The sequence below is a fragment of the Apodemus sylvaticus genome, chromosome 11, assembly GCF_947179515.1.
Source record: "Apodemus sylvaticus chromosome 11, mApoSyl1.1, whole genome shotgun sequence".
Taxonomy (NCBI): domain Eukaryota; kingdom Metazoa; phylum Chordata; class Mammalia; order Rodentia; family Muridae; genus Apodemus; species Apodemus sylvaticus.
This window is the reverse complement of record NC_067482.1, coordinates 37167701-37188256: the sequence shown is the minus strand read 5'-3', so window position 1 is coordinate 37188256 and position 20556 is coordinate 37167701. Positions and strand designations below refer to the sequence as shown.

At 44.0% G+C, this 20556-nt stretch overlaps 1 protein-coding gene across 12 annotated transcripts in view; it reads right to left on the bottom strand.

The window, feature by feature from the left end:
• Positions 1-20556, bottom strand: part of Fryl (FRY like transcription coactivator) — a 229478-nt gene that overhangs the window by 94795 nt on the left and 114127 nt on the right. For all 12 annotated transcript variants that reach the window (XM_052198950.1, XM_052198952.1, XM_052198951.1 and 9 more), the window contains 7 exons: positions 14511-14564; positions 11466-11605; positions 10683-10779; positions 5597-5676; positions 4252-4332; positions 1748-1916; positions 1393-1485 (listed from right to left, as the gene is read on the bottom strand). In XM_052198950.1, coding sequence (XP_052054910.1) covers positions 1393-1485; positions 1748-1916; positions 4252-4332; positions 5597-5676; positions 10683-10779; positions 11466-11605; positions 14511-14564 — 714 coding nt within the window. The remainder of the gene's footprint in view (positions 1-1392; positions 1486-1747; positions 1917-4251; positions 4333-5596; positions 5677-10682; positions 10780-11465; positions 11606-14510; positions 14565-20556) is intronic.

The following is a 20556-nucleotide window of genomic DNA, read 5'->3' as shown; positions in this document are numbered from 1 at the left end:
CGTCTCAGGGCACCCACACCGGATGTCGGAGACGCCCCTTCCCCAGGCACAGCCTGTCTTTCTCTCTCAAGATGGTGCTTACATAATCATACTCTATTTAAGAGTTCGACTCCCCTGCCCTTAGCCAGTGCTTCCTTCTGTGTGCCCACGCAAGTTCTCCGCAGTGCCTGCCGTGACATGACAGTCTGCATATGCTGTGTCCAAGTTTATTCTCTGTTTGCATGCCAAAAATAAGCCTGAGAGTCATACCGAGTACTTCGCAGCTAGCTGGGGTCTGTTTTCTATGCAGATGAGTCCCTGGTACATAGCAGACAGTATACAATGAGGGAATAAAGACAGGCCAACCAGACACGGAGGGGAAGGAGGTCATTCGAGATGTAAGATGCCCCAGGATAAGGGCAGCACTTTCATAAGAGGACCGGGTTCCTGGTGGAAGCACATTCCTACAAACCTCCCATGCAGAGGCCCTGCCCATCATATTTAAGAATGGACTTAGGGAAAAGTCACTGTAGATAACAGATGACAACGACAACTGACTTTTATTTTTTTAAATAAAGATACCTTTGTCTGTTTGTTAATAAAGTGTATCTAGTTTATGGGACTAAATACAAGGCTGGGAGATGACTGTGTCATTGGCAAACCTTTAATTCACAGCTTTTATATTTGTACCTATTAAAAAAGAATCCTTCCTAATTTTGGGATCAGCTAAAGGGAAAGGCAGATTTCAAAGCTGTAGCCAACTGTCATTAATTTCCCAATATCTTAACTTCTATTTAAAATCCAATCTTAGCTGGGTAGTGGTGATGCACACCTTTATCCTGGCACTCGGGAGGCAGGGGTAGGTGGATCTCTACTAGTTTGAGGCTAGCCTGGTTTACAGAGTGAGTTCCAGGAGAGCCAGGGCTACACAGAGGAAACTCTGTCTCAAACAAAACCAAACAAACAAAACAAGCAATCTTCTGGCTACCCCACCTCTCCTAAGCGTATTTCCAAAGCAGCACATGAGCACTTCAGGCAATTCCTAAGAATGCACAGGCCACAAGACCGTGAGTAAAAGCCAGAACAGTTTTGTCTCTCAACATGAAGACAAGTCCGATCATTAAGACCTTTAAGTAGAGTGAAAATGGAATAAAATATAACTGACTTTCATAGCTGGCCAAGACAAAAGGTTAGATTTGTCCTATCATCTACAATAACTGGAAAATAATCAAAATCTGTGAAATGATGCACAAAGCCACCTACAGCCGCCAACATCACAAACTGGCCTCTGAGGAGTGGGGAGCACAGCGGGGAGGCTGGCAGGGGCTCACGACAGTGCAGGAGCACACAGGGGAGGAAGGGAAGCAGATCTTTTCTAGGCCCCATGGTATGAAGAGATGGGTATATACTTACAGCGGCTACGGGGATAAGAATCTCCACAAACAGACCAGCAAGTGCATGCTTTATATCCTTATCTTTTACTTCTAAGAAATACTGAGCACATTCCTTGAAGGGAAAAAGGGATGTTTAGACTGACAAGAGGTTAAAAGATTCATAATAATCACATTTTCAAGAACGCTTGCTTATTGGATCCCAAAGCTAAGGTGGCCTGAAGTTAGCACAGAGTCCCTTCTCCAGCAAGGATAATGATCACATGTGAAATTTAAAAAGAAATCAATTAAACAAATCAGTAACAGTGGCCTTAAAAGGGACGAGGACAGACAGTTTGGGGCTAACTGTAAGTGGCGGCCCTGAGGAGGACTGTCACCTGCATGAACTGAAACGAGGCTTCGAAATCTTCCACGGGATACATCTTCACTCTGAAGAATTTCATCCCCATGATCAAGCTGATAACACTCTGGACCACGTGCGGGCTCTGCTCCTTCTGCCGCAGTTCCTTCAACTCAGTCACGAACTTCTTCCTTACGGCCTGGAACCTTTAACATACACGGGGACATCACAGACTTGAATCAAAACAAAAAACAACAACAACAAAAAAAAAACAAAAACCGCTAACTACCCACGTGATCTTTAAGGTGAGACCAAAGGATATATATCCCAAAGGACTTATACACCTCAGTTATATATCCTGAAGGACTTGTACGACTCCTTTCTCTGCCCTAATCGGCACAACGTGAGAAATGCTCTGGGTAGAATGTAACTATGCTAATGTGCTCTAGGTTTATTGTAAAGTCAGTGGCTCTGTTCCTATGTCATTGCTGCTTATTACTAACAATGAAGCAGCACTAAACAAAGTCCTCACAAATTATCATCACACGATTAAGATTGTCTCCACAAGCCCTTTCCTAAGCCTTTTCTAAGCCCTTTTCTAAGTTTCCTATGACAGGGGAATTCCTATTACATAGGGGAATAGATCAGGGACTACGAATTAATTCAAAGAGAACAATCGATTGTAGGGTATTGATTGTAGCTCAAAGTTAATGTGCTATGTGTAGAAACACAGAAGAAAGGATCTGTTCTCCCTGTGTCACTAGGATCAGTACGTCGGAAGGTTTGGGAAATGTGAATCAATCCTGAGTTCAGATCCACAACTTGTGTGCCTAGTGTTTCTTTGGTTATATTAAAAACAGGTTTCTAAAGCCAAGCACTCTGGTACATGGATAGAATCAGGAGCTGGGACAGGAGCTTTGACAGGAGTCTGAGGCCAATCTAGGTTGTACAGCAAGTTCTAGGTAGCCCACCCTAGGTAGCCTGGGCTACAACAGTGAAACCCTGTCTCAAAAACAAAACTAAAAAACCAAAAACAAACAAACAGCCAAAAAAATCCATAGGAACGATCGATCAGAGACTGAATTTAAATTACTACAATTAAAGAATTGTTCTAGACCAGGCTCAGTCTTGGTTGTCAGGCCTCCCTCCAGGCCTCTTCCCCCTCAGTGGGAACACCCTGGGTGTGAGTCTCCTGTGGTGGGAATCCCTTCACACTTCTTTGTGCTCCTTATTAGCACGAGGGAGGACACCACACCTCAGTGCTGCTCCAGGGCTGGGTTTCTTTCTCTCACCACTCATCTGAGTGAGGCCACTACCACACATTCTCCAGCCGGTTACACTCTGTCACCCCTGACGCACAGAGTTACCTCGGCCAGGAACTTAGCGGTTCCCTGCAGCTAGCTTACTACTGTGTTATTTAGAATTTCTAGTTGATGTTTCTAAGCCCGAGACACACTTTTATTTTTATGAACCGTAGGAATTATGATGTAAAGACAAATCATTCATTCCTTATACCTATAATTTGGTGTCCCTTCACCTGAGTTGAGGGTGGGTTAAGTGGAATGCTAAGGTACTACGGGGGGGGGGGGGGGGAGCTTGACAACTTAAAATACTTGAAACTATGTTCTAAGTCCTATGGCATGACCTACACAAAAGTTCTCTAGCAAAAATAAGAATTAAAATGTACCAAATAATATATATTATGGAATGCTACAAACTGATTTACACTGATGACAAGTAAGCGCACCTTCTTAAGAATTTACAGTGGTTGCTATGTGGTGATTCAGGACCAAAGACTCTTAAAGTCCATCCAATTAAACACACAAACTAATACTATTCTCCTAACACATTTCCCAGGAACAACAAAAGCAAACTCAAACGCTTCCAGCTTGGGGAGCAAGCACAGACCCTAAAGCTACAGCCCACAGAGACAGTTGAGCACTGCCCTGCGAGTCCACCTCCTAAAGCAAGCCTTTCCACTGGGGTATTCCAGTGTCTTTTATCCTTCCTTCCTTCCTTCCTTCCTTCCTTCCTTCCTTCCTTCCTTCCTTCTTTCCTTCCCTTCTTCCTTAGTATCTTTCCTAGCTACTGAAGACTATTTTGTATTAAAACAAGATGATTAGAATTCACTTCAGCGCAGCCTAAGAAATAAAAGCACTCAGCTAGAAAGCAATAAAATTAATTAGTTTTGCTCAAAGCTCTAAATGAAACGTTTTTTGTTTTCTGGATGTTTTTTGCTTGTTTGTTTGTTTTTTAATATTTCTCATAGAATTCTTAAACTGGGTTTGAAGTAATGTCGGGACTCTTCCAGACACCTTCTGACTTGATTCAGATATATATATATATATATTCAGAGGTCAGAAATGAATGAATGCAGGCTGCAGAGTTCAGGAATGGGCGTTGCTCCAGAGATTACTGTAAGCAAGGCTGCCAGGAGCCTCAGGACAATTTGGGGACCAAAAGGGCAGTTGTGAAATCATCGGCGCGGCTACATCAGGAACAAATCACTCTAAGGCGTAGACAACAGTTTCTGCTGCTTACTTTGACTGGGCAAGCACACCAATCACCTCTGCATATAAATCGGCGATGATGTGCACGTTCCCCGTGTTGGTCCCTGAATATCTGAAACAACAGAACGGACGCGGTGTTTTAGTGCGTGTTTTCTCTTGATACAATTCAAATTCCTTATCAGAGAACCTGGCATGGTGGCTCACACCTGTAACCCTAGGTAGGCCCTGGGAAGCTGAGGCAGGAGGATGACAAGCAGCGTGAGGCTAACACGAACAACATAGTGAAGGTCCAAGCCATCCTGAGCTACAGAGTAAAAACCTGTCTCCAAAGCAAAATAGGAAAAAAAAAAAAAAAAGAAATCAACAATAAAATTCCCTATCAGAGTTTTATAACATCTTGGCTGAACGCTTACTTGTAGGATTAAAAACTCCATGAATATCCTTCTGTATACATTGTAACTGGCCATGAAATTTAACTTCCTTGTTCTTATAAATCCAATCCACAGTGCCATCAATTTTTTTTTTTTTTTTACAAAATTGTTCCCATATTCGGGAAAGGCTAAAGACAATTGGGAGAAGATTGCTCTGAATACATTATAAGATTCAAACTTGGGAGCCAGGCGTGGTAATGCAATCTTGCCATTCCAGCCTTGGGGAGTCCAAGCCAAAAGATCAAGAGTTCAAGCCCAGTCTAGTCTGCACAGCAACCTTAAGAAAGCCAAACAGATCCATCCATATACAGTTACCAAACCCAGAAGCTATTGTGGATGTCAACAAGTGCTTGCTGACAGGAGCCTGATATAGCTGTCTCCTGAGAGGCTCTCCAGTGCCAGACAAATACAGAGGTGGATGCTCTCAGCCAACCATTGGACTGAGCACAGGGTCCATAATGGAGGAGCTAGAGAAAGGACCCAAGGATCTGAAGGAGTTTGCAGCCCCATAGGAGGAACAACAATATGAACCAACCAGTACCCCCAGAGCTCCCAGGGACTAAACCACCAACCAAAGAGTACACATGGAGGGACCCATGGCTCTAGCTACATATGTAGCAGAGGATGGCCTTCTCGGACATCAATGGGAGGGGGGGCCCTTGGTCCTGTGAAGGCTTGATGCTGCAGTGTAGGGGAATGCCAGGGTGGGGAGGCGGGAGTGGGTGAGCAGAGGGAGGGGGAATGAGACAGGGGGTTTTGGAGGGGAAACCAGGAAAGGGGATACCATTTGAAATGTAAATAAAGAAAATATCTAATAAAAAATTAACAAAAAAAAAAAAGGAAAAAGAAACTAAACACAGGCAGGGTGAGAGAACATTCCATCTTTACTTAACTAGCTGAATCTGGACCGTGGGAAAGCAACAACCTGAAGTGAGTTATACTTACCCTTCCTTGTGTTTAAAGTGCTTAAAAGCTAGGTTTAGAACCTCATGAACTAAGGGGTCGGGCACAGGGTGAACAGGAATCTAGAATTTAAAGAGAAAAACATGGTGTCAGGAAGGCTGACGTAGCACAGTAGATTTTTATGAATAGTCCTATCACTTCAACGCTAGCAATAATCTATTCCTGAGGCAATAAACATTTTAGAAGTAATTCAAGGAAAATGCATACTTTATACCTGATTTGGGGGGGTTGGGGAGGCATTAAGTTGGACAAGCGCAACTCGGAAAGATGATGTTAGTAGTGAGGCTTCCGATAGCACTTTCCACACTTCACACATGCAAGCAAGTAAAGGCGTGGCAGCATGCTACCCACTCGTTGCAGGGTGAGGTACAGATTATTTTAAGCTCAAGGCAGCTGAGAGACAGATGTAAGGCGAGGTAAAGCTCTTTCTTCTGAGCTGTCTACAGGCAGGGTGTGAGTTTCACTCTCTGGAGAATTTCACCCCTGACTAGGTGTAAAGGCCTTTGGAACCAGGAAGAAGACATATTATTATGGGAGACAGGATGTCAGTACAGAGATGGGGCTGTATAAATAGGTCTTATTAAATAGCTGTGAGCTGACATTAATGTTCTCCTGTGTATATTTACCTACCCATACTGTACCGCCTCTAGAAATCCAAAATCTATTTCTTTGACGCTACAAGTCAATTACTCTATGCAGACTTTTGTGAGGCCCTTTTCTCCACCTCCATGTCTCTCTTATAAAGGCCCCCACGTGCAGACACAGAAGAAGATCCTTTTACTTGTCAGTCTGTCTTTTGTCAATTTAATTTGTAAACTACAACAGAATAAAACACTTCCTCTGCTTTGGAAAAAGATTTATTTATGTTCTTTTTAGCTGTGTATGTATGTGGGTGAGTGTGTGTGTGTGACTGCAGATGCTAAAGGAAGTCAGCAGGGAAGGAGCCCCTGGAGCTGGAGTTCCAGGCACTTGTGATCTGCCCAGCATCAGTGCTGGGAATCCAGCAGCGTGCTGGGAATCCAGCATGGGTCCTCCCCAAGAGCAGTGAGAGCACTTCACCTCTGAGTCATCTCCTCAGCTCACTTTTCCACAGTAACAATTACATGCCTAAAAATACACCACAGTTACACTGGCTGATCTCAGTAGCTAATTATGAGTGCAAAGGTAAGTACTAGATGATAACAAACAATATTATTATGTTAAAAGAACACTCAAAATCAAGAGAAACACTGTTGTTGAAATACAAACACAATATTTTTTTAAATTAAAAAAAAACTATTATAAAAATTAGAATAGTCAGGAAGGAGGGCAGCAAAGGACAGGACTTCAAATCCATGTAATTAGGTTTAAATTATAGCTGGCAAACTCAGTGGCAGGCTCACATGTAAACAGACGTTTAAAACCAATAAACACAGACGGCCGCACAGACATCAATGCTAATGTCTATCTTAAACAGAATCATGACTTATCCTATTCCAGGGACCTGAGGTCCACGGTGAAGAGAAATAAAACCACGGAAGCTTCCAGTTTTTGTAAAATCTTTGACGGTATCTATATATTAGAAGTGTCCTACTAAAGCAAACTTGGATGATGCCACCCACATAGCTGCGTAGATGCCCACCTTCTGTCTTCTCTATATTCTAGGACCTCTCAAAACCACCAGGCCACTGGCGGCAGTGGCAGAGGTCTATACAGCTGGCTGGGAGGTGTGGAGGGAGAGGCTGGACTCTCAGATGAGTGTCCAGTGATGCTCTCCACACCCTCCTCCTGTGTATGTGTGTGTGTGTGTGTCTGTGTGTGTCTGTGTGTGTCTGTGTGTGTGTCTGTGTGTCGCCGACAGTGTACAGAGCCAATTTTAAGTGTCTGCTGTGAACAGTTGTTGAGGCTGAATGAAAAGGGATGCTGTTATGAGGGTGAGACACTGCCGAGTGACACTATTTAAGTTCTTTTCTTGCTGTGTAAACTTGAGCTTACACCTGAGTTACCGGGGGTGCACCTGCTCCTGTGTGATAGCTTCCTCAGGCCCTTGTGGAGACAGGTCCTGCGATCAACATGGGTACATCAGTTCCACTAGACTGACAGGCTGGTGAGCCCCAAGGCTTGTCCTGTCTCATACCCACGGCGGCGCTGGGGTGACAGAAGCTTGTCCCCACGCTCAGATTTTCGATAGATCCTGGGGATCTGAACTCAGGTCCTCCTGGCGACACGGTAGGCACTTTGCCCACTGAGCCATCTACCCAGCCCCTCTATCTGCTCTTCTTTAATATATTTTTAAAATCTTGAGTCAGTTCTGTTCCACTGGTGAGTTAATGCTGTTTGATTTCATTTTTAAATTAAGTCCTTATTTTTTTTTTTTTACCAGCCTGTTAAGAGGAAAACTAATTTGAAAGGAGACTGGCCATTTCTCACTTAATTTCATATGGTAAAAATAATAACTTATTATGAAATGGAGAACTTGAAATTTAAAAACAAAAGAACAGCTGCATAGCTGTCGCCATGGCACTACGGCTGAGGGCTGTTCTTCACCTGTAACATGAAGACAGCGGAGAGCACTGGGAATCTACCATTAACCAAGTACCGCTGAGTTCAGTTCTCGGGGTACAGTGATGCAACCAAGGTATTTCATGCCTACCCTTTTACACAGAGGCGACAAGAGGCTGGTGGAAAGCAACTCAGTCGGAGTTCCTCGGCAAACAAGACAGACAGCTGGGACATTAGTATGTGACCTGGCCACCACCCAGCAGTGACAAGGCTCAGCTGGCTCAGAGATTACAGAATCCTCCATGTATGGGGAAGTAGTAGCAAGCGCATGACCATTACCCAGGGAGGGATCATATATACTATAAGGGCCAGGACCAGGACCGAGTCACGTGAGTTAACTCTCTTCAACAGCAAGCTGGGTGTGCGGATATTCTAGTGCCCGTGTGCATCCGCCTGCTACAGCGTGACAGAATCACAGCCTAACGAGGACATACTATGTGTGATAGACACAAAGGTCCTAGCAAATCCACGACACTGTAAATCAATTACTCTGGAGATCCATGAAGAGCTAAGTCATTTTGATATAAGAAAATTGGGTTAGTTTGTCACCATATTTTAGAAACCTCTATTGATTTTTTTTTTTGAAATTTCATTTTTTATAGGTTTAGAGAAACTAATTTAAAAAACAAAAACCACTTTGCCTTTTTTGTAGAGAAAGTCCCCACAAAGAATTTTGGAAGAAGCTTATATGTGGTCTTGGTGACTTGCTGCAGCTTGATTGGCTACATCTGAACTCTGGAATGAGGTAACAGTAATGCAGTAGGGAACAGTATGGCAGCAGAGCCGGGACCCTCAGCAGAGGGGGCGCCTTGCCTCACACCGAGTCCCCTGAGCTGCGAATCACCCAGGCCTTGTGCAGAGATCTTGAAAAAAACCAAGCCTGCTAGAAAAACTTCTGAAAGATTTCTGGGTCTTGGTACTGATGTTGTCCTGTGTCCAGAGGGCTGTGGGAATTACAGAGGCTGAGGCAGGAGGCTTGCAAGTCTGAGAAAAGGGAGGGAGACGGCAGGATACTGGCTGGGGACGATACCCCCTCCCCCATACACGTGTGCACACATACACACATGTGGCTATGGGTTGAAGCTCTGAAACCAGTCCAAGTACAGGTGATTTGTGGGCTGGAAAGCCAAAACAATAACAACAACAACAACAACAACAACAACAACAACAAGACAGGAACCAACTGGAGAGCTGCACGAGATGCAAAGGAGAAAACTAAAGTGAGCTACGATCACAAAGATTAGTGTCCGGTGGGGAGACTGCGATTTCTCAGTCTGGAAGAGAAGGACTCAGTATTGCTTCAGTAAGAAAGGAGCTCATGGCCACTGCCCTACCTCACGAGCTCAGGGTCCTGCCAAGGGCACACCGTGGACACTTGGGTCGGTGCCCACACATCAGAGGACCCCAGAAGTCAGCACACAAGTGTCATCACAGAAGAGACACGTGCGCGCAGTCAGCGACGGGGGACAGTCAAGGTCCCCAGTGGTCAGGGACCTTTCTCCCCACAGCTCTCCTGCCCTAGGTACTTTGGTTTTAGCATCTTGGCATCCTGGCCACACTCAAAAAAAAAACAAAAAACAAAAAACAAAAAAAAAAAAACAAAAACCAGAGAAACCTAATCTGCCCTGTTAGCACAAGTCACAAGGAAATCTGATTCAAAGATCTACTTTAAAAAACCCCACCATCAACAACAACAACAAAAAACTTTACAAAATGTGTTGTATACTAAGGTGCTTCTGACCTTTGAGTAACTTATTTATTATCTCTTTTACATATTTGTTATGCCTTTTATTTGCAATTAACTGTCGGTTCACATATATTGTAAAAAGAAGCACTATAATCCAAGAATATATTATGTTAACTAAATCAAACCAGACTACTAATTACTTTTAGCTTTGGCCTTTGCCACCCTCTTACATCCCATTCTAAGCAACAAAAATTAAACTCCTAGCCAAATGCATCCTAAGGAAAACGTGGGGTTTTTTTTTTTTTTAATTTTCTAATTTTCTTCTCCAACCACAGTCCGTAGCTAGAAATACACAGATGATCCCTTAATAATATATAATGTCTTAAAGACTATAAACTTTAAAGAGATCCTTCAAGTTCATACAAGCATGTGTATGCATGCACGCCTTCATTCATCGTCAACAAATGACATTTCCGGTGCTATTTCCATCTTTTACTTCCACCTCATGGGAACGAAGGGGAAGTAGAAAGGATGAAGTAGCCAAGTGGCAGGCAGATAGCACAAAGTCCCAAGGTGACGCCATTCCACTCAGCTCATTCCTCCTAACGTGATTCTGCATCTTGGAAGGCAAGCGAAGGCGAAAAGATTCACCTTCACATAACTAGGGGCAGACAAGCTCAGAGCAGGCGAGTCCCGGGAAGTGGAAAGACTTGTGATGAAATGATCTGGTCTGCTCACTTCATGGGCCAGAATCTCAGGTAACATCCTCAGTGAGGGACCCGAGACAGGAAGGCTTGGGAGGCAGTGGGGATTCAGGCTGGGAGATACAGAGGCACTTACCTGCTTTAGAACTTCTACCAAAACTAAACAGAAAATGAAGTCTACAGCTAAATCCCGCCGCTCCAGGAGGTAATCTCTCTCACGGGGCTGTTCATCTCTGAAACAAGAACCCAAAATGAGAGCCGTGTTGAGATTCCTGAGTTCCAAAATGACTACAGTACAATGGTTGGTTTGTGTGGTTTACCGTGTTGCTCCTTAGCACCAACTGCAATGGGGGACTTTGCTTCAGTACCCCACGACATGCATGGCATGTTCTGTTGGTTTTAGACATTGGCTATTTATACATACAACATACACTTCACTGTTCCAATCCCTAGAAATAAGCCTAATGTGGAAGAATTGGCAAGAAAAAGAAGAGTACTTCCATTTTCCTCTAGAAAACCTAGCGTGGCTTCATAATTCATTGGTAGCTTTAAAAAAAATTGCTACCAACTAAACAAAAGGACTAACTTTTCTAGATAAAAACACAATGTGGGGTAACTTTCTCACACATCGAAGATGGAACTTTACATGTGATGTACCGATGTATTATACTAAACCATTAAGCCTCAAGCAAATCATCTATGACAGATACCCTCATCTGATAAAGCAGATTATTAAGTTTAAGCATGAACTGTCCTTCATTCTTACTACCACACATGGGCATAAATTTATCTACCTTGTCTCTAAATAAAGCAACTCGTGCTCGGTAGTCAAGTGACGCAATCTTGGCTTGATTACACTATCACCCCATCAACCACAAGGGCCTCATGGCCAGGAAAGACGGCTAGATAGGCCACTTACCCCTTAGACTTTGTGCTAGACCTAGGCCTGTACCCGTAGGATTCATCGTCAGTTCCGTTCTGGCGTCGGTACCAGTCAAACAGGGTTCGGAGCAAGGAAGGGAGGCAGTGCTCTGCTACGGAGCTCATAGAGCTTACCAACTGAAAGGCAAGACGGCCTGATGTGACAAGAGAAACAGCGGCAGGCAGCCACGCCAACCCGAGAGCCACCCCAGTGAAATGCAGAGAAATGATAACACAAATTTAAAAAAAAAAATGTGTCCGAGAACTAAAGGATGAGCCAAGGCTTTAACCATGCAATGAAGTAAAATCAGCTGGGGCTTTAGCCATAATTAGATGTCATCCCAAACCGTTCATGTTACTAGCTTGTGATCTTCCGGGACCCACACACACCACTCATGTGTGTAACATCAAGTCTGACTACTATGCTCCAGATTACAGCCGTGACTATCTCTGAAGAGCAGTGAGCTATGTGGGTGAACCTCTGTTTTAGTCGCAAGCATCCTACCAACATTTTCAATTCATCTCTACTTCCGCCCCGTCAACTTGCCAAGGCTGCTACCAACACGATTCCAGAATGTTACCAAGTCTCTGACGGATGAGATTCAAAGACAAAGAAGACTACATCACGTGAGGACGGAGGGAAAGGCTCCGTCCTGCCATGTTCCTCTGTGACACAGGCGAACTGTAGTCTACCATCGTGGAGCCATGTCAAAAACAAACTTCGAGTGATGCACAGATGGCATAATGAAGTGAAGGGTAGCGGTGAACTCTTAAAATGTGGTGCGACCCTGAGGTTGTCTGAATGCATTGGTTTGCATCCGCACTGTCCCTGATGGCTTGTGTGTCTGGCTGGTGCTGGTATTGGAAATTTCGGTACTTTTGAGAGGTGGAGCCTCCTGGCAGGAAGTGGGTCACCTGGGGGGCAGTCCATGAAGGGAATGTTGGGAGTCTAGCTCCTGTCTGATTCTCTCTTATTAGCCATAGCAAGCTACTACCAGCATGCACTGCGTCTCCACAGGCAGGAGGCAGTGGGATCAAGTGACCATAAAGTGTAGCCTCTGGCACCGTGAGCCAAAACTAACCTTTCTTCCACCGGAGTTCATTATCTCAGGTACTTTGTCACAGCAACAGAAAGCTGACTAACACCAAATTCAAGATAAACACCAATTGATTCCTTTTTAAAATAAACCCAACTTTGCTAGACTAGCTATAATGAGTAGCCCCATAGTCATATATCATCAAGGATTCTAAAAAAATTTCTCTCTTCCAGGTCATTTCTATATCTGATTCAACCCACTGCCTCTAAAATTAACCCAGCACATAGTCAGTGCTCCGTGGAAAGTTGCTGATTTATCTAAAACACGCAGGCTGCAGAGTTGTAAGGGCTTTGTGCAGTTCTGCGACCACAGGAAGTATCTTTGAAGGAAGATAAACTGATATCTCTAGAAATCAAATTAATTCTGTGGTGCTTCATACTCTTTATAAACTTCAAAATTAAGTTTATCCAAGAAAATAAAATGTTAATTCCACGGCTCTGTTTCATTATTTAGGCCTTGTAGACTTTGTGATTTCGAATGTCTTTGACCACAATTTATTATCATTTACTCTAATTGGATATGCTTTGTAACACTGGACATTCAAAACAAGATCTTAATTGTATTGTTTAACGTGTTTTAAAAATTACATTTTAGGAGAATGAGTAGTGTGCCTCAAACAAAACTTCACTTAGTATCTAGGAAAGAAGAATTAAGCATTGTCTGCTCTGATGCTCATATAACAAAACAATTGAGCTGGGCGTGGTGGCTCATGCCTGTAATCCCAGCACTTGGGAGGCAGAGGCAGGTGGATTTCTGAGTTCGAGGGCAGCCTGGTCTACAGAGTGAGTTCCAGGACAGCCAGGGCTACAAAGAGAACCCTGTCTCGAAAAACCAAAAAAAAAAAAAAAAACCAATTCATGCAATACAAAGCATTTTTCCGTAAGCAAACCACCAAGCATCCTCCGTAAGCAAACCACCAAGCATCCACTGGCAGGTGTAAAAGATCCAGTGTCTACCCACTGGGTGCATCCAGGACACTGGTTCCTAGGCGGTGGGTTGTAAACTCTGGGGCTCTGTTGCAGAACTCTCTCTTGGTGATGATGATTTAGAAAAACTAGTCAGCTCCAGCAGCGCGGGCTTCTAATGAGCAGTCTGCTCTATCTGACCAGCTAATCTAACATGAGCAGCCACTTCCTTTTCCTGGACACAGTATTCTGGAAGGCAGCCACACTCGCCATTATATAGAGGCAGTATTTCTACTAAGTAGGCCCATACACACTAGTGACACCAGACTGTTATTTTAAATAATCATTATGTAATAAGATGGTTACAATACAAGGCTGTGTGACACAACATTTAATTTCAGCAAAGGGGAAAAAAAATTAACCAAAGAACAGACTTTAGATGTTGAGATTTTACATACAGGTTTCCAAGAACTCCTACAGGTGAAAATGTGCTAAAAGTTAAAAGTAATGTTAAACTGTTAAAAAGTATGGTTAACATAATGTAAAATTTCTAGATTCCGGGGCTAGGAATGGTGGTGGTCCACATCTGTAATTCCAGCATTTGGAAATCAGGGACAGTTAGATCGCTGAGAGCTCAACGTCTACCTGGACTACACAGTGAGACCCTATCTCAAATGAATGAATGAATGAATGAATGAATGAGTGAATGAATAGTAGAAACCAACTGGTACATATGATGAGATAAAAGGATCTAATTAGATTCCTGAGAAAACTTTCCAAAGCATAGTAAAGACATTAGTAATGAAAAACAAAAAAGGGGGGTCTGGGGGGAGGGGGAGGGGGGAGGAACTTAACGTGCTAAGTAAGCAAAAATTAAGAGCGCTCATTGCCCCATGAGGAGAAGAATCTACCGTATAGGAAAACACAGGATCATTACACACGACGGAGGTGGTGACTTTCTCAATGGTGAACATGTGTGAACTGGATTATTAGGACAGACATAGTTCTTCAAAGAAAGACTGTTCCCCCAAATTACAGTACCTGGTCAAACTGCAGATCTTCACCCCTCTGAAGAGATCTGGATAACAACTTTTCCTGTAATAATAATAATAATACAGCTTAAATACAAAACACCAGAGGACCGCCATGTGATCAGTAGTTGAGAGTTACAATTCATTTTGCTTTTGTTCCATTTTTTCCTAGGTTGCTTTAAAGAAAGGTAAGCCTCCATCTTGCCCTCACCTCAGCATAGGATTCAAACTACTCCCATGCAAGGGACTTCCCGGCCCCTCTCCAAATAGAATGGCTTTATTGATGATGATTCTTAGATTAAGAAATTAAAGTTCAACAAAAGACCTATTTAAATTTAAGTTCAGAATGTTATTATGATGCTTTTATTAGTTTGTTTGTTTAACCAATGCTGACTAGGTTGGGGGCACAGCGGGGTGTGGTAGAGCAGTTACGGGTGAGACCCTGGGTGCCAGTGCCAGAGAGGGGGCAGAGACAGAGACAGACAGTGAGAGAATAGAGACAGAAAGAAGACAGAAACAAGGAGAGACAGACAGACAGAGAGAAACAAGGAGGCAAGGAGGTGTAAGTGGGGCAGCTCGTGCCTATAATCTACCACTGGGAAAGCTGAAGCTGGGGGGAGTTTGGGGCCAACTTGGGAAATATATATACACACATATATATACATATATATACACACATACACATATATATATATATACATACATATATATACACATATGTGTGTATGGATGTATGTGTAGACTGGTGGGTGGGTGGGTGGATGGATGGATAGACAGACAGACAGACAGACAGACAGACAGACAGACACATAGACAGATAGACAGGCAGATGGATAGACAGACAGAAGAGACAGACAGACAGACAGACAGACACTGGCTCCTGGCTAGTGTGGGCTGTGGGGAACACACGTGTTTATGAATAGCATCTTCATACAATGAGGCAGCCTAGCCTGTGAGGCCAGGAAGCTTGATCTGGAAGCCGGCTGGAGGCTCGACATCTCTGGGCTTTGTTTTTCTCATTTGAAAAACCTAACAAATACACATAAATATTAAGTGCTGTTTTCAGAAACAAGCTACTTTAAGATGGGGAGAGGGGATTTTCCAGTTCTCTCTATGCACTATGACTGTTTGGAGGAAATGGGAGTGGGTAGGCTACCTGGGAACCACTGCTCTAGAAAGTGAGTTTATTCCACCCTCCGCCCCCGCCCCGCCCCACCCCCAACATCATTACTTAGGTGTGCACACGCTGCTAAGTCCCTTCTCCTCAGTGTACAACTCCCTGTTCAAAGAGGACAGACGGAGGCACAGGTATTTTGTGCATGAACTCTTTTTAGAAAGCACATTTATTTTGTTTTAGTCATGTGTCTGTGTGTGTGAGCACAGGTGCCCACAGAGGCCAGAGTGAACACTTCAGATGACTGAACCTCCTCTAACTCTCCCTCCCGGGGATGTCTCTGGCCTCTATGCGCACCTGCACTCACACACACAGGCCTACACACAGGCATGTGTCAATGAAACGAAAACAATAAATCTTAAGAGATATGGAGGATTTGTTAAATTGTATCTATCTTGACAATTGCACCCATTATTGAATACGCTAACAAACTCAGTCTCCAATAACGCCCCGGCATCACACAGAGAAAATCAAACAACTCTCCCTTGCTGTCATCTGACCACCAGCGATCCCAGATTTGAATTCTATTTTTCCACTCCCTGTGTCTTCCATCATCCCGGTCTGCCGGTTGTATGAGTGAATCTGTGCTCGCCTGAGGGCTTGTGACAGTGTGTTTGTCCCTGTGTGTCTGTGTTCTGTTGTATCTGTGTATGACTGTGAGTGTCCCTAACAAAGGGCTCCACTCTGTACTTATTGAACGAACGGATCAGAAAGCATCACATGGGGAAGGGATGAGGGAGACTCTAGAGAAGTCTTTAACAGAGTTTTCCAAGGGATTAAGTTCCTGACTCCAACTGACCCCCACTGCCCGAAATAACAGGCAGCATTAGAGACATCTTTGTTTATGAAGCAATGGCCGTATGTCATGTTCACTGTTTAAGCTGGATATTCATTTATAAGACTGGCTTATGCCTATTTGCTGTTTCTAGCAAATGATTATCAGGACACACATGGGGTATAAAATTTAAGATTACAGCTAGGCACGAGCTTAGGGTGTAAAAGCCGATTACACGGGAAAGCCAAGGGAAGTAAGTTTGGCTGTTGCATTGTTCTCCTCAAAGCCACTTAAACAGGCTGAGCACACAGTAGGACTCAGTCTTAAGTCTGAATGGACTTCAAAGTGTCGTTAACTCTGGCGGTGAGGTCCAGCACGGGTCCAGTCTCTTAGAATATAAGAGAGAGTTTCAGAACATGGAGTAGCCACGGTGAGAAGCAAGAAGATACAAAAGGGTAAATAAACTAAAATGAATCAAGTCTACAGCTTATTCTACTGTTTAAAGACAACAACAACAACAACAAAAAACCTCCAACCAATTAGAAGAATTTAACAAAGATACATGGAATTGCTAAGCAATAGAAAGGAATGTTGAGTTTATTGGAACTGAATCATTGAAATAGGAGTTTTCTACCAAAGGAAAAAAAATTTTGGATTCCAGTAATGTTTATTTTATATATTCAGATGCATGTCATCAGTATATAAGAGGCTAATCTCATACATAAAAGGACTTTATATGGGGCCAGGGATACAGCTCCCTGGTTGGGGATATAGCTCCATGGTGTATACCTCCCACATACACAGCCCTGGATGCCCAGCTCCACCCAAAATAAAACCAGGATGCTCCATGTCTGTGGACTCCACCCCACCCCCACCCCTGAAGATCCCAGAGTTGAAGGGGAGGGAATCACTTTCCTCTGTGGTACAGCTGCTAGGAAAATGCTTTTCCTCTTTTATTCTGTCTTGCTTTGTTCACACTGTACGCAATGTTCATGTTTTAACCCTGGAGTTTTAGGAGCCACACACAACGATGCATTGGGGGATATACATCAAACAAAACAGAGAGAGAGAGAGAGAGAGAGAGAGAGAGAGAGAGAGAGAGAGAGAGAGAGAGAGAGAGAGAGAGAGAGAGAGAGAGAGAGAGAGAGAAAGTACTCTCTGGGATCACACTATGAAGGCGTATCAGGATTTAGTTGTGAATGCTACTGTGAGTGCTAACTTGACCTTGGCATTGAGAGAATGCTCAGGCAGCAGACAAATCATCATTCCTGGGTATACTGGAAAGGGCATTTCTAAGAGAGACTGCCGTTTCCACTAGTGGACCGAGGAGGGAAGGGTTACCCTGAGCCAAGTGGAGAGGCACCATTCTATCGGCTGACGATGGGCTGCACTTAGAAATACATTTATTTCTGAAGATGCTCTAGTAGTCGTGAGTGTTCCTCCTTCACTGGGGGCTAATTCTTGTCAAGAGAGAATCACAAGTCTATTTGCCACAGTTATAAAATATCCACTTTTTACATGTGGTGGACAGGATCTGAGACCAGAGAGCACCGAACTCCAAGTGTGTTATTTCTTCCTGTGTGTTTATGAAGACCTGTGCTGACATTTCATTCATCTCCTGTTGTAGGCACAACAGGAGAGACACAGAAGACGCACGGCTTCGTGGTTATTGGGTCAAGATCAAGTGTGTGCACGCACGCACATGCATTTCAGGTGTCACCTATCAATCAGATGGATGGTTGATAGACATGAGACATGACAGGCTGGTGACAAGTGTGTTGTGTACACGCCTGTGAGCACTCTGGTGAGGAAATTGGAGGCTCTGCAGTTGAAGGCACTCTAAGCTCCATAATGGACTCACACCAGTCTGGGCCCCATGAGACAGTGTATCTTAAAAAAAAAAAAAAAAAAAAAAAACTTCTACTTTCCCCTTTAGAATATCTCCACTCTTTCATGATTTTTTAAAAGTTATTTGCTTTTCTGTTATGTGTGTGACTATTTTGACATCATGCATGTCTGTCACCCCCGCACAAGTCAGAAGACGGCATCAGATCCTGTGAAACTGGAGTTCCAAATGGTTGTGGGCCACCCTTAGGTGCTGGGACTGAAATGCTCTTAACTACTGAGCCGCCGTCTCCCAACCCTCAAATTTCCTTACTAAAAAGAATTAATAATTCTAAGGCTCATAAGCCTTTACATTCTAGCCTGCTTCTAAACCACTAAGACAATACCAAAAATGGCCTTCAAAGGGATTCAAAAGCTATAAAGAGAAAGAAAGAAAGAAAGAAAGAAAGAAAGAAAGAAAGAAAGAAAGAAAGAAAGAAAGAAAGAAAGAAAGAAAGAAAGAAAGAAAGAGAGAAAGAAAGAGAGAAAGAAAGAAAGAAAGAAAAGGTAAAACGAGTCAGGAGCACATCTCACTGAACAACGATTTCTTCCTGGGTAGGCAAGAGGGAAACCTGTGTTCCTGCACAGGGTCACCAGCCACCCATCCAGAGACGCTGAACCAACCTCACGTACCGACACACCGAGAGAGTGGCAGGGGTCTGTATGAGGACAGTCGAGGACAGGAAGGACAGAAGGGTGAGATGGGACTGAGATTTCAGAAATGACTGAGGAGGAAAAAACGTCATTTGAACAAAGCCACGGGGAAGCTCGCCCACCAGAAAGTGGAGGAAAGGCGACCCGGTTGATGTTTTGAGCTTCCCGAAAGGCTGAGGATTTGGAGAAGCAGGGGTACTCTGAAAGGATGGACGGCTATAGTGAAGAAAAGGGGGTGCAGTTCAGTGCTGGCCAACCATGCACGACACCCAGGATTCAATCTCCAAATCCACATAGATCAGGTGACGCATCCTCGAGTTCCTGCACTTCAGAAGTGGAGGTAGGAGGATCAGGAGTCCAAGGTCATTGCTGTCTACATGTGGCGTTCAAGGCCAGCGTGGAACGCTGGGGACCTTGCCTCAGTGTGGGCTGGGGCGAGGGCTGGTGGAACAACTGCTTTGAAGAAGCATCTGAAGGAGCTGTAGACACTCCTTCCATTCCCTCCACCCACCTTCTCAGGGAGGGAGGGATGCTTCACTGCAGGGACAGAGGGGCACCTGCGGGAATACAACTGAAAATGAGGTCTCATCTGGAAGTCGGGGAGTTGAGTATAGCAGACTCCCCTATCCCCACAATGCTAGCTGTGGTGGTTTGAATAAAAATGGCCCACATGGGCTCATATATCTGAGTGCTTAGTCATAGTGACTGACATTATTTGAGACAGATCAGGAGGTGTGGCCTTGTTGGAGGAGGTGTGTCACTGGGGTGTGGGCTTTGAGGGTTCAAAAGTCTATGCCAGAACCAGTCTCTCCCCCTCCCCCATCACACTTCTCTTTCTGCCTGAAGATTAGGATGTAGCTCGGAACTACCCCAGCACCCTGCCTGGCATGCCTGCTCCTCACCATGATAATGGACTAAGCCTCTGGAAGTATAAACCAGCCCCAATTAAAGCTTTCCTTTATAAGAGTTGGCATTGTCTTCACGTCATGTCTCTTCACGGCAATAGAGCAGTGACTAAGACACTATCCGAAACCCAAGTTGTCTCATTCAGAGCTCTGCAGATCTTCTCATGAGACTCCGAATGGCCTCCAGAGAAAGAGCTGACAGAGCCCATTCCAGGGATTCCATGGTCTGTGTGCACTGTGCCTATAGTAAGCAGTTTAGAGCCCCATTCTGAACAAGAGCTTGCTAAAGTAAACATGTCAGGGCTACAGAGACGGGTTAGCAGCTATGAGCACTGGCTGCTTTTGCAGAGGACCCACGGGCAGTTCCCAGGGCCTCCATGGTGGCTTACAACCATCTATAAATCCAGTTCAAGGATCTAACGCCCTCCTCTGGCCTCCGCAGAATCTAATCACATACATACATGCAGGCAAACTACTCATGCACATAAAAAATTCATAAGCAAATATTTTTTAATTATTTTGGAAAACATTCCAGAAGAACTACCATAAGGAAGCAACATAAAGATACCGTGCAACAAACTGATCATAAAACGCACATGTATTTAATATTCCCAAACAACAGTATAAATCGGAGCGCTTGCTCTTGAAAACGAGGGGCCTAAAA